This window comes from Neofelis nebulosa, chromosome 6, assembly GCF_028018385.1.
Source record: "Neofelis nebulosa isolate mNeoNeb1 chromosome 6, mNeoNeb1.pri, whole genome shotgun sequence".
Lineage (NCBI taxonomy): Eukaryota > Metazoa > Chordata > Mammalia > Carnivora > Felidae > Neofelis > Neofelis nebulosa.
Window position 1 is genome coordinate 102,391,888 of NC_080787.1, and position 15,289 is coordinate 102,407,176.

The 15,289-nt window shown below is 37.2% G+C and overlaps 1 protein-coding gene and 1 pseudogene across 2 annotated transcripts in view; both read right to left on the minus strand.

Annotated features, from left to right (window-relative positions):
* AK9 (adenylate kinase 9) overlaps positions 1-15,289 on the minus strand; it is a 138,550-nt gene that overhangs the window by 24,162 nt on the left and 99,099 nt on the right. For both annotated transcript variants that reach the window (XM_058734937.1, XM_058734936.1), the window contains exons 28-30: positions 12,963-13,028; positions 1,100-1,306; positions 301-519 (exon numbers count right to left, since the gene is read on the minus strand). In XM_058734937.1, coding sequence (XP_058590920.1) covers positions 301-519; positions 1,100-1,306; positions 12,963-13,028 — 492 coding nt within the window. The remainder of the gene's footprint in view (positions 1-300; positions 520-1,099; positions 1,307-12,962; positions 13,029-15,289) is intronic.
* On the minus strand, positions 1,707-2,521 carry LOC131514677 (large ribosomal subunit protein eL28-like; annotated as a pseudogene).

Consider the following 15,289-nt stretch of genomic DNA (forward strand, 5'->3'; position numbering starts at 1 on the left):
AATTAGTACCAGAGCTCAGCTCTTTAGATGTGTCCTTTGAAAATATTTCTACTACCCATCTTCTTCTGCTACCAAGTTAAAACCAAGTTGGAATTGTGTTATCTCTCCAGATATACATGAAAGAAATTAAACCCTTTGATTACTTTTCAGATGTCAGAAAATTAAAACAATCACGTTTTTATAGCTAGTTGAGTACTGTACAATGCTTACAATTTTTGAAATTATCCTGTCTTCTTCTTAGACATACTTAACAAAAATAAAAGAAAGAACACAGCTTTCGGGTGCATTTGCCGACATTACCTTTACAGGGTCCCAGTAGCCAAATGCACTTATATGCTTATAGGTGTAGTTCAGCATTTTCTGGGCAAGGTGTGATGCTATTGGATAACATTTTTCAAAAATGCTCTCACGATTCTCTACCAGTGGTTTCAGTTTCATATTCAAATTATATTGTACAATATGGATTTTCCGAGCTCCATTAATGAGAATTACTGGTATCATAAGCTTCTCACATTCATCCTGATGAAAAACAAATAAAAAAACCAAATATTAAAAAAAATTTTTTTGATGTGTATTCATTTTTGAAAGACAGAGAGAGACAGAGCACAAGCAGGGGTAGGGCAGAGAGAGGGGTGGGGCACACAATCTGAAGCAGGCTCCAGGCTCTGAGCTGTCAGCACAGAGCCCGATGCCGGGCTCAAACTCATGAACCGCAAGATCATGACTTGAGCTGAAGTTGGACACCCAATGTACTGAGCCACCCAGGTGCCCCAACCAAATATTTTTAATGAGACCAAGTCTGGTCACAGCATATACACATTGCTGGTAACTGACCACTTCGGTCAAGAGAATAAATATTTTTCAGCTTCTGAGTGACTGCATATTGGCAGTTAAAACTTTTGACTCTCTGTGGCTTCCATGTTGCCCTTAAGTTATTAATTTGTTTTCATAATTGCAAGCGGTGCTGGCAAAAGGGAAGATAGTCCTAAGATACACATTTCTTTTGAAATGTCAAAAAGAAACCAAGACATAAACCAACTACACTTCTTTCATTCTCAAATGTTACATTGTGAATTATGAAAAAAGGAAAAGTAATAACCTGTATTACTTGTAAATTATTCATATCTGTTTCAAATTTTTCTCCCAGTTCACCTCTCAGGCGTTCAAGTGCATCAATTTCCTGTTCTTCATCTTCTTCACTCATCACTTCCTCATCTTTTGGAAATTCATCTTCAAGGATGTTGTCAATATCATCTTCCTCTTCTTCAGGCTCTTCTTCACTAAAATCTTCATCTTCCCTATGTGTCTAAGGAAGAAAATGTTCTCTTTTACTATACAGATAGAATATGCACCAAATGACTCTGCTAACTAATCATCTGGAATATTTTATGTCACTGGATATTGGTTGGTATGGAATGGCAACATTTATTTAGTAACATAGTAAAGTTTTAAATATATGGCACCCAGAAATTTAATTCCTTCAAGATTCTGACAACATACTGATCACATAGTAAATACATAAACAAGATATTAAATGCTATTTATGTCTATGGTTGCCAGAAAGTTCCGTTTGTTTGTTTGTTTATTTAGAGTCTTTATTTTACTTGCAGTTAGGTAACAAAGTCATGTTAGTTTCAGGTGTATAATACAGTGATTCAACAATTCCATACATCACCCAGTGCTCATGACAAGTGCACTCCTTAATCCCCATGACCCCTTTAATCCATCCCTTCCACCCACCTCCCTTCTGGTAATCATGTTTGTTCTCTATAATTAAGAATCTGTTTCTTCTTCTCCCTCCCACCTCCTCAGGTGGTTGACATCTTTATTGCTTTGGAGGTGGGGGGCAGGTGCTCAGCAGTTCTTAGTGGGGTGCTTCCTTTTCACCATCACAGGCTTCTGGTGAGAAGGATGGCACTGGTCCTGCAAATGGCAGCCGTGTGCAGATCTGGACAGTACTTGTTTTTGCGGGTCATGTGCTTGATGCTGCTGAGAGTGGCCCAGACATTCTTGTTAGTGGTGGTCCGCATGTAGGAGGCAGTGGGTTTTCGCTGGCCAAATCTCTACTTCATGACCATTACGTCTTTGCCATAGGCTGCTGCCTCCAAACCCACAGTCTTGTGGTGAATCAGCCCATTTGGTGGAAGGTGTCGCGAGCCTTCAGGTTATTGGGCTGGGTGCTGGATGTCTGCATGTTCTTCTTGATCAGAAAACTGGAGCAGTTCTGCATGACCAACCATTCAGGTGGGCGGACAGGGCAGCAGCTCCTCTCACTACTGCCTGGGGAAGTCAGAAAGAGCCCGAGTCTGTTTCTTGATTTCTCTCTCTCTGTTTTTTCTTTGCTCATTTGTTTTGTTTCTTGAGTTCCACATGTGACTAAAATCATATGGTATTTGTCTTCCTCTGACTGGTTTATTGTGCTTAGCATTAGAGTCTCTAGCCCCATCCATGAAGGTTACATGTATTTGAAAGTCACTCAAAATGGATAACTCAGTCACTAGCTGTTGTCAGTTTGGACAAGATCAGTTTCCTCACCTGTAAAATAGGAATAACAAAGTACCTATCTCACAGGGATGGTGGGAGCATTAAATTACTTAATACATGCAAAGCCCTTACTTAGAAAAGTGTCTGGCACATGGCAAGCATGAAATGATAGCTATTATAGCTATTATTGTGCCATTATAGCTATTATTTGCCACTTTGTATAAAGCACTGTATTAATAGAACAGTTACATGCCCTTTAGGAGTTTATAGTCCATCTGAAGAAAGGAGAATAATACACAAATGACTGTTAAAGACCCATGGCAGGATATTGGTACTAAGTGGTGCCATATAGGCGTTAACATTTGCCTTTAACATAGAGGCTCCTGGGCCGCCTCCACACTCTTCTCCCAGAAGTATTCCTTGTATCAGTTGGAGCACTGCCTTCCAGTTGGAAACCTGGAAGTTTTCCTTACTCCTTGCTCTCCATTACTGCACATCCAGTTTCCAAGGACTGTTATCCTAAACAACGCCCTACATTCTCTCCTTTCCAGTTACCCTCACCCCCGCTGTTTGCCTTTTCATTTTCTGATGCCTGCAATCTCCTGCTTATCCTGCTGTTTCCTAATCTTTCTATTGATTAGACCCTGGTTTGTTTGTTTATATATATATATATATATATATATATATATATATATATATATATAATTTATTGTCAAATTGGCTAACATACAGAGTGTACAGTGTGCTCTTGGCTTTGGGGGTAGATTCCTATGATTCATCGCTTACATACAACACCCAGTGCTCATCCCAACAAGTGCCCTCCTCAATGCCCATCACCCATTTTCCCCTCTCCCCTGCCCCCACCATCAATCTTCAGTTTGTTATCTGTATTTAAGAGTCTCTTAGAGTTTGCCTCCCTCCCTTTCTGTTTGTAACAATTTTTCCCCCTTCCCCTCCCCCATGGTTTTCTGTTAAGTTTCTCCAGTTCCACATATGAGTGAAAAAATGGTATCTGTCTTTCTCTGACTGACTTATTTCACTTAGCATAATATCCTCCAGTTCCATCCACATTGCTGCAAATGGCAGGATTTCATTCTTTCTCATTGCCGAGTAGTGTTCTGTCGTATACATAAAACACATCTTCTTTATCCATTCATCAGTTGATGGACACGTATAGCTTTTTCCATAATTTGGCTACTGTTGAAAGCGCTGCTATAAACATGTGCCCCTATGACTCAGCACCCTTGTATCCTTTGGATAAATTCCTAGCAGTGCTATTGCTGGGTCATAGGGTAGTTCTATTTTTAGTTTTTTGAGGAATCTCCACGCTGTTTTCCAGAGTGGCTGCACCAGCTTGCATTCCCACCAACAGTGCAAGAGGGTTCTCGTTTCTCCACATCCTCCCCAGCATTTGTTGTTTCCTGAGTTGTTAATTTTAGCCACCCTGACTGGTGTGAGATGGTATCTCATTGTGGTTTTGATTTGTATTTCCCTGATGATGAGTGATGTTGAACATCTTTTCATATGTCTGTTGGCCATCTGGATGTCTTCTTTGGAAAAGTGTCTATTCATGTCTTCTGCCCATTTCTTCACTGGATTATTTATTTTTGGGGTGTTGAGTTTGGTAAGTTCTTTATAGATTTTGGATACTAACCCTTTATCCAATATGTCATTTGCAAATATCTTTTCCCATTCTACCGGTTGCCTTTTAGTTTTGTTGATTGTTTCCTTTGCAGTGCAGAAGCTTTTTATCTTGATGAGGTCCCAATAGTTCAGTTTTGCTTTTAATTTCCTTGCCTTTGGAGATGTGTCAAGCAAGAAATTATTGAGGCTGAGGTCAAAGAGGTTGATGCCTGTTTTCTCCTCTAGGGTTTTGATGGTTTCCTGTCTCACGTTTAGTAGACCCTGGTTCCTTTAAAGAGCACCTGGAGCTGGAATTTGGCCTTGCAAGTGCAGGGAGGAGGATGAGAGGGTCCCTTCCTGCTCTGTGCCCAGGCTCCTCCCTCTCCAAAAGAAGCTTGGATATGGGGCAGTGTTTTTCAGTTCTGGTTCTTTTTTTATTTAAATTTTGAAGCCATTTGGTTCTTTTATCACTTTTTCCTTTTCCTTATCCTTTTACAATTAAAAAAAAATCTTCAGATTTGATTTTCTAAGGATTATTGGAAGTATGGTGGGATGAGTCCACACTGCAAATGAGAGATGTCTCAGTTGCAGATCTTGGCTCAACTTAATAGCTCTTCCAACTTATTTGTTAATTAAAAAAAATTAAACTATGTAAGTTTAAACATAGATTCATTTTTGTTAAAAAGATAAAATTACACAGCATTGTATAGGGTAAAAAAAATCTCCCTTCACACTCCCATCTCTATTTCCACTTTCCTACCTAGAAATAATTTTGGTTAACAATTTGGTTAAGATCCTTTTAGATGTTTACACCCACACACACCCACACAAAATTATATTTATACATATTGTACAACTTGCTTTTTAAAAATATAATTTAGCAATGCATTTAAATTTCTTTCCATATAAAAACATATATCTCATCATTCTTAGCCATTCTTGCATTTTAAAAAGGTTGGTGGTTTTTTGGGGGTTTTTTTGTTTGTTTGTTTTTGGTTTTTTTTTTTTGGTTGTTATGGGAAAACCAGTTTAGGAAATAACAAAGTAAACAGTGAAAGGTAGACACTTTTGACCCTTGTGATATTTGTTTTCTCTCTTATATTAGTGATGATGAGGGATTTGGCTAACTTACATTTCTCTTCTTTTCTTTCTCTTCTGCCTATCCCCCAGTGTTAGTCATATTTTTAATTCTTTAATTCTGCAACTGAGTGTCTATAACTTTAAATATTATCTCCAAATTTCTCTTGAGCTATTACTTCTAGATATATGTTTTGATTCCCCACAATTCAAGAGAATGTCCTTACTCTTCTTTCCTCTTTTCTCTCTCTTCAGTTTCTAAATTTCCATCTCCAGCATTACCACATTTACATTCCTGTCCTATGATTGTTTTTAAGTAGCACTTAGGTATTTAGTGCTTTACGCAAAAATTGATTCTAAGAATTGAAAGCAAATAAAGAGTGATTAATTCTGAAAATTGAAACCCAGTAAACAGCACCTGCCATATTTTAATTATATAACCTTTAGTCACAACACCCACAGATAGTGACAGAGGGGATGCAACTCTATATCAACAAACATGTACCATTTTGAGGAAAATGTCTAAAGTATCAATGTCAAACATTGTATTTTCTTATTATGCAAAATAATGCATAATTTAATTTGTCCCATATGTGGATAATGCTTTTCTTGTCCCCCACCCCCACCCCATATTTCTGGTTTGGTTTTGTTTTTTAGATGGAAGAAGTATTATTCATAAAAATCAATTGGTTACTTTTTTCAGGAAGAATATACAGAAGGCTAATTTTCAAAGATCTTAAATATCTAAAAATATTTCCATTTCATCCTCATACATTATAAATAGTTAAAAATCATTTTCATTCAGAATTTTGAAGGCATTGTTTTTGTCTTCCATCATCCAGTATTGTTGGTGAAAAATCTGACACAAAACTTATCCACATTCCTTTGTAGCTATCTTTTCTTCATTTTAGAAACTGTTAAAATCTCTTTATAATTAGCAATCTCAAATTTCATGAGAGTGTGTCTAACGTACATCTCTTTTAACTTGTTCTGTTCGGTATTCATTGAGCCCTTTCAATTTGAAGATCCTCTGCTCTCTTCAATACTGGGGACATTTCTTTCAATATTTTAAAGATTATTTCCTCCTATATTAGCTCTCTTTTCATTTTTTTTCTTTTTGAATGCAAATTAGATGTTGATCCTCCTGGACTGACCCCACATATCTCCAGTTTTTCTTTCATATTTTCTATTTCTTGTATTTTTGTTCTATATTTGAGAAACTCCTTTGGCTTTTACTTCTAATTTTTCTCTTCAACTTTTTAAGAACTGCTTATTTATTTCTGAGAGAGACAGAGAGCACGTGTGTGAGCATAGGCCATCCATGCAAGTGGGGGAGGGGCAGAGAAAGGGGGCAGAGGATTCAAAGTGGCCTCTGTGTTGACAGAGCTATGCCGGGCTTGAACTCAAACTGAGATCATGACCTGAGCCTGCGTCAGATGCTTAACCAACTGAGCCAGCCTCTATTAAACTTTTAATTAATTTAATTTACATGATACATTTTAGCTTCTGTGAACTCTTTTTTGCTTCCTGATTTTTTATAGCATCCTGTTTTTTGTTTTATGGATACAAGTTCTTGAATTTTCTTAGGGAGATTGGAATTTTTTAAATGTTTAGTAAGGTTTTCTGAATTGCCTATTCATTTTAGGGTCAGTTGTTCTGTTCATCTTGTTGCTCCTTTGTGTTGATAATTTTTCTCAAGTATATGGTAATCCTTGGTTGTTCATCCATTTTTATGAATGGAGGACCAAGTTGCTTAATTCAAAGCAACTTCAAACTCTGGGTGGTGAGCAGGGCAGGTTGTATTGTGCTTCCATTTAAGATGTGAGAATGAGAAGAGGTGGGCAGGTTGGATCTTGCTCCAAAAGATGAAGGACACCAACCAACATCCCTGGCACTTATTATCTTCTAGGCAGATTATTTGCTTCAGAAATTATTTGCCTTTTTTTTCCCCATGGGGGCAGATGTCATTGTTACATAAGGAGATGGTGGGGCAGGCTTAAATAATTTTTGTGCAGTTAATTATCCTGGACTTAATAGATAATCAAATTATGTGCACATAATGAGTTCTGTCCTTACTTTTCAACATGTATGCTATTTCTTTTTTTTCTTGTATTACTTTCACTAGTTTCTTTAGTACAATGTTGAATTTTTTTAAAGGTTAATATCCTAAAAATCTCCACAGGTTAATTCTTCCTAGGGAAAAAATTTTTATTTTTCCATAAATGGCAACTTGATCTTGAAACAGTGCTTTTTTTTTTTTTTTCTGATAAATTATACCTTTTAGGCCTTATGTTAGGAGATATATCTTCTAAAGTTCATGGTCTCAGAGATCTGCCTCTAGTATGAAGGAATAAGTTAATTTAGCCTCTAGCAGATAATAACCATAAACCATGAACACCCCTCCCCCCACCCCAACACACACACACACACACACACACACACACACACACACACACCACTTTCTCCCACTCATTTAAGAAGCTCTGGAGAGTAAACAAAGGCAGATTTTGGAAAGCAGCAAAAATTTGGAGTGAGCAGTTGGTTAAAGGTGAATTCTCTGATTTTGTGCCCTTGCTCAGAGGGCAGCCTCCATTAGAGTGGTGGTGGCACAGGGAGACTAAAATTCTGATAGGAAACTTTAGTGTCTTTCCAGCTGGAGCAACCAGAGGAAGGAGACACAACCAGGATATCGGAGAGTGAGGGTAAACTTCAGAATTGAGAGAACCAGAGAAGGAAACAACAAATTAGTTTATACAGACTTTCCACATCTCTGAACCATGCACATATGGACTGTTTGAGAACAGTATAAATTGAATTGTTAGTATGACAGAGTTTACAGGCTTAGTCTTACCACATAAATTGCCTGCTAAAACAAAAACACTCGTGGAGCTGTCTAACAGAATTCAGAATCTACATAACATGACACTCATAATTCAAAAGTTATAATAATCCAAAATTATTCAAAGTATAAAGGATCATGAGACATGACCCATTCTCATAAGAAATGATATCAACAAATACCCACTCCAGGTACTAGAGTTACAAAACAAGAACTTTAAAGCAGTTGTTATCCCTATGACCAATGAGGAAGAGGAAAATACACTCATAATAAATGAAAAGATAAGAAATCTCAGGAGGGAAATAAAAACAAACCAAAATGTAAATTAGAACTAAAAAAATACAATATTTGAAATTAAAAAAAATATCAGATGGATTTAATAGACTGGAGATGATAAAGGAAAGAATCAGTGAATTTGAAGATAGATCAAAATAAATTATCAAACTTAAAGAAGAGAGAAGAAAGATTGAAAAAATGAACAGCCCCAAGATCATGTGGCACAATAGTGAGTGATCTAACCTATGTGAAATTGATTTTCAGAAGGAGACAGAGAGCAAGTAGGGCAGAAAAAGTATTTGAAGAAATAATGTCCAAAGTTTCCCCCAATTTAGCTAAAGACACACATTTATGGATTAAAGAAGCTTAGTCAACCCCAAATTAGATAAATATAAAGAAATGACATGTTGGCATATCATAATCACACCATTGAAAAAGATTTCTTGGCTGAAAGCAGCCAAGAAAAATCATACAGGAAAACAATTCAGATGACCACATTCTTCTCATCCCTCTGATTTCCCTCACACCAGAGGGATGAATAAAGAACAACAGAAAAGGTTAAATATCTGGATAAATGTAAAGGAAGATTTATTTTCCTCTCAATATATTTAAAACACATATGACTATTTAAAACAAAAACTATATATATTTTTTCTTATGGAGTTTATAATCCACTTGGTTGTAAAACAAATGACCACTAGAACATACAGGATATTGGTGGGTGTAACTGGATTTATACAGTCACAGCTTTCTACACTAGTACATGGAATAATATTGACTCTAAGTTGAGTGGGAAAAGGTAAGGATGTATATGTAATAGAGAGCAACCATTAAAAAAACACAGAGAGGTATAACTAAAAAGCCAAAAGATAAATAAAATGGATTCCTAAAATACATTCAACCAATCCCAGAGAAGGCTGGAAAGGGAAAAGAAAAAAGAAAGGGGACAACAGGAAACAAAACTCATGGTCTCTGAGAAACAGGGCTAGCTTTGGGGTAAACTGTCTCATAGCTTTCTAGCAGTACCAGAAAGTAGGGGCAAGGCTCTAACTGAGTAGAAGGTTATGCCAGGAGGGTGGTGGAGGTTATAGTCAGAATGCTTACAACTAGGGAGGAAATGAGATAGGCAGAAATAGAGAAGTGAAAGACTTGTCAGAGTTCGGAGGCTTCCCAATACAGATGCATGTTAGTCAGACACTAGATTCCCTTACGATACATGGCTGGTGGTGGTGGGGGTGCTGGGGGGTGAGGTTGTCTTCTAAATCTGGATTTTGAGACACTATTCCAAACCGTTTGTTTTCAAAACCTTAAAACTCAAGCACTGGGAGATTATGGGAGTGCTGAATCACTATATTGTACACCTGAAACTAATATTACACTGTATGTTAACTAATGAGAATTTAACTAAAAACTTAAAAAGAACTCAATCCCCAGCCTGTACCCTCCGCCCACCCTCCCACCCAACCTTAGCTTTCTGCTCCATCCCAAAGTGCTCTCTGCACATAGACCTGGGGGCCTATACACCCTGCCTTCTCCCCAGAAGGCCTCAAGAATGGTCTTGGCCTGGTGCTTGGTCCTTAACCTTGTTTCAACCTCATTTGGACCCTGGCTTCGGCTTCCCCTTAGTACTTACGGTATTTATCTGAATTAACTATTTATCTGGGTGTAGTCCCTCACCATTCTGCTGACTTGCAGCCCTGGCTCACTATACTGGCTGTTTCTGGCTTTCTCCTGTCTGTGGCTACGCATAACTTGACAGAAGAGACTGAGGCACCAGAGAAGGAGCCAGCGAACAACAGGAAGAGAACCAAGATTCTGAAGCAAGAAATAGGAGTAGAAGAAGCAAGGCCTCTGAGGAGCTGGAAAGTATGCAAACTAAACATGAGAAGGGCTTAGAGATTGGCTTAGAGATTATTCATCAGTCACACTTGGAGACTAAAATTCCACAAGATGGCAACATTTTCCTATGAAATTAATGAAGTAGCTCCCTTGAGACTAAGATCATTTCTAATGTTAAAAAAAGTCGGAAAAAAATCAGACAGTAAGGGCAATGATCTTTGTGAAGGATGAGAAGACAAACCTGGGAGGGGCTTTATTTGTACGTGGTTCCCCAATTTGTTATGAAAAGGTGAGTAATGGAGCTGCATATCCTATACAAAAGGCAAATGATGAGAAGGTCTCTGTTCTTTTGAAAGCAAGCCCCAGCATCTATGCAGAGTCAGGAAGTCACATTAATGGTGGTTTTAGCGATCACACTGCGTGAACCTAGACATGCTACATTTTGTTTAGTCTTTCTTTGTCTGAGGCAGTAGCAGGACATATAAAATTCTCATCAAAGAAGTTTTAAAAGGTCAATACACAGTTTTCATCTTTGATTCACCAAAAATCTCAGGAATTATCTTCCCAAAGTCGGTTTGTGTAAATTAATTGTGTGAGCTACATAGCCAATTTTGTGAAAGATCAAGTCTTGGGAGAGCTAACTTATAAAAACCTACTTATGGGTGCCTGGATGGCTCAGTCAGTTAAGTGCCCAACTCAGGTCATGATCTCATGGTTTCGCGAGGGTGAGCCCCCATCGAGCTCTGTGCTGACAGTGTGGAGGCTGCTTGAGATTCTTTCTCTCCCTCTGCCCCTGCCCCGCTTGTGTGCTCTCTCTCACTCTAAATAAATAAATGAACATTTAAAAAAACCACGATTTAATTTATAAGATAGAATATTGAATTTTTAAATGAAAAATAGTAAGAAATCCCACCATTCTAATGTTAACAAATAGAAAAATGATAAATCAAGAACATTTAAAATTTATCCTGAAAACTGATTTTCTTAAGAAAAAGATTTACATTGTTGCACTATATGCTAACTTGGATTTAATTAACAAATAAATTAAATAAAAATTTAAAAAAAGAAAAAGCAGATTTAATTAAAGAATAAGGGGGAAAAAGTTACAGAAAGGGAGGGAGACAAACCATAAGAGACTCTTGGATACTGAGAACAAACTGAGGGTTGATGGGCGGTAGGAGAGAGGGGAAAGTGGGTGATGGGGCATTTGAGGGCACTTGTTGGGATGACCACTGGGTGTTGTATGGAAACCAATTTGTCAATAAATGATACTTTAAAAAAAAGAATAGCAGGGAAGGGAAATTAAAGTATTATTAATTCAGGAAACTAGATATTGTTAATTTTGTTCCATTTTACAATGAAAAAGCCTAAGCTCAGAGAGATTAAGAAACCTGCTCAAGGTTATACAACAGCAACAAAACAACTGGTGAGTGCCTACTATGTGTCAGCACTATGTGAGGCACTGGAGAGCCAGCAATGAACAAAGTCAGCAAGAACTGGAGAAAGGATACCAATTTAGGTATCAGATCATGGTCTTGAGAATCAGTGTTGAAAAGATGGTCAGAAGGAAATGGGAGAAGGCAGGAAGCATCTCATTGTTTGCCTTGGTTACGGGGATTACTTGTAAGCTGACTATACATATGAGCCCCAGGTAACTTCACAGAACTAGCATGTCTCATCACATCTCCTCTTTAAATTCTATAACCCTGGGGCGCCTGGGTGGCGCAGTCGGTTGAGCTTCCGACTTCAGCCAGGTCACGATCTCACGGCCCGTGAGTTAGAGCCCCGTGTCAGGCCCTGGGCTGATGGCTCGGAGCCTGGAGCCTGTTTCCGATTCTGTGTCTCCCTCTCCCTCTGCCCCTCCCCCGTTCATGCTCTGTCTCTCTCTGTCCCAAAAATAAATAAAAACCGTTGGAAAAAATAAAATAAAATAAAATAAAAAAATAAATTCTATAACCCTGAGTGAGCATGGCTGTAGCACTGGGGTAGGCTACGTCATTTTGGGAATAGTTCCTCTCCAAACAAAACAAAATCTACAATCTTCAAGGTTTATCTTTTCAAAAAATCAGCTGGTGGAGAAAAGGAGCTGCACTGAGCAGCCTGTACAATATATGAGTCTGAGGGTTCACAGGCGCTGCCTCATTCCATTCTTTATCTCGGCATAATCTATATTTTAGTTCCAACACAGCTTTACAGTCTCTCTGTCTAGACCTCAGTCCTAGGCTCCCAGCCTATCTCCCTGTGCATGGGCTGGAAGGCTGGAATGCAAAAATGAAAATCCAAAAGAAGCATAGTTTAATGTGGTATTATATCTTGAATTAGATTATTTAAACTTCTTTAGTGGTTTTCTTTCCTTTAAAAATGTTCAGTTTTATGATTATAAAAATAATAAAGGGTCATTGTAAACAATTATGGAAAAACAAAAAGTATAAAGAAAAACAGTGATATATAATCTTACTACTCATATGTAAACTCTGTACTTCTTTCAAGACTTTTTCTTTTTTTAATTTATTTTAATTTATTTTTTTTTAGAGAGAGAGAGAAAGTGAGCAGGGGAGAGGGTCAGAGGGAGAGAGAGAGAATCTTAAGCAGGCTCCACACTCAGCATGGAGGCCAAAGGGGGGCTCTATCCCACGCCCCTGGGATCATGACCCGAGTCGAAATCAAAAGTCAGATGCTCAACTGAGTCACCCATATACCCCTCAAGACTTTTTCTATGCATCTTTTTATTTTATATTGTTGATATATAAAAACATATATAATATATATAAACATTATATTAGGGATATTCTTTTTTTAAAAGGCAGCAGTTTTATTTACTTACCTCCCCTTTCTGTTTTTTCTCTCTCTCTGCTATAAGTTCAGCCCTTCTTTTAGAAATCATATCATCCTGTTAAAGAAGGAGACATTAAAACATTTTAATGGATAAAATTACTTTTTGTGTATTAATATATATGTATATCATATATACACATATACATATATACACACATATATACATGTATACATATACATATATAAACATATATACATACATACATATATACATACATGTGTATATGTATGTATATATGTATGTATGTATATGTTTCCCAAGGTGGGAATAGCATTTGGATGGAAGGATGGTGAATTTCCAGAAAAGCATGTGATGGTAGTAATTATGCTACTATATCCTTGTAGCTCTGGAACTTTTGATCAGCGATTTCCCTCCAGAGGGATAAACAACATTTGGGGGCTGCCACTCTTCCTACAAATTTTAGAACACCTTTTTGAATTTATCATCTGTTAGTTTGCTTTGGTAATTAGGTAGATTATGTATATGGAGAAATAAGGAAATAGTTGGAAGTATTTGTTAAAAATGTTTGATAATCTAGGGGCACCTGGGTGGCTCAGTCAGTAAAGCATTTGACTCTTGATTTTGGCTCAAGTCATGATCTCACAGTTTGTGGGTTCGAGCCCTGTATTGGGCTCTGTGCAACAGCTTGGAGCCTGCTTGGGATTCTCTCTCTCCTCTCTCTCTCTCTCTCTCTCTCTCTCTCTCTCTCTCGCTCTCTCTCTCTCTCTCTCCTCCTCTCCTGCTCACACTCTCACTCTCTCAAAATAAGTAAACTTAAAAACAAGTTTGATAATCTTTTATCATTATAATAAAATATAATAGCCTAATAATGTATTGAATAATTTAAGTCATATTATCTCAGAATTGGAAGTAGTTGATTAGCTTATCTATTGACAAGTGGCTCATTACCTTCAATTTTGGGTTTTGTTTGTATTTTTTTTTTTGAAACTCTTACTAACAATGAAATACATCTCCCTGTACCTTCCTCCTACCAATAGTAGTTCCTTCCCTGTGGCCCTATGGAACAACTAAGCTCTCTTCAGCATGAAAGCCCTTCAAATTATTTAACACTGCTCTCATGTTGCATCTTAGTCTTCCTAGTTCCAGATTTGAAAGCCCCATTCTTTTCACCCCAGCCCAGATTTATAGATTCACTCTTTTAAGACATGTCTTATAAATGGAATGGAATGAATCATATAGTATGTACTATTTTTTTTTTTTTTAGCCTGGCTCTTCTTTCACTAAGCATAATGATTTTTATCCGTGTTGTAGGGTGTGTCAATAGTTCATTCTTTTTTAATAGTGAATAGTATCAACATTACATAGATATACCACTTATTCATTCACTTCATTGACTTATTCATTCATTCATCCAGCCTCATCAAATTATAAGATATTTAAAGTGTAAATTGTGATGATTTGATATATGTATACATAGTGAAAGGACTCCTCCCATTTAACTAATGAACACTTCCATCACCTCACATATTTATCTTTTTTTAACATTTAAGTTCTACTCTATTAGCAAATTTTGATTATACAATTCAGTATTACCAGCTATAGTCACATATTATACATTAAATCCTCAGATCTTATTCATTTTATAGCTGAAAGTTTGTACCTGTTACCAACTTCTATTTCTCCCACCCCTCAGCTCCTGGCAACCACTTTTCTTCTATTTCTGTAAGTGTGAATTTCTTTAGATTCTGCATATAAGTGATACCATGCAGTATTTGTCTTTCCCTGTCTGGCTTATTTCACTTAGCATAATGCCCTCAAAGTCCTTCCATGTTGTTGCAAATGGCAGGATTTCCTTCTTTATCATGACTGAATAATATCTCGTACATATAAACACAATGTCTTTTTTATCCATTCATTCATTGACAGACTCCTAGGTTGCTCTCATGTTTTGGCTACTGTGAATAGTGCTGCAATGAACATGGAGGTGTGAATATCCTGTTTTCATTTCCTATGGATCTTATCCCAGAAGTAGGATTGCTGGATTATATGGTAGTTCTATTTTAAAATTTTTGAGAAACTTCCAGGCTATTTTCCACAGGGGTTGTACCAGTTTACATTCCCACCAACAGTGCAAAGGGTTTCCTTTTCTCTATAACTTAGCCAACACTTGCTATCTCTTGTCTTTTGATGACAGCCATTCTAACAAGTATAAGGTGATATCTCATTGTGATTTTGATTTGCATTTCCCCGATGATTAGTGATCTTGAACACTTTTTCATGTACCTATTGACCATCTGTATGTCTTTTTTTTTTTTTGTAAAAATGTCTATTCAGTTCATCTGATTTTTTTCAGA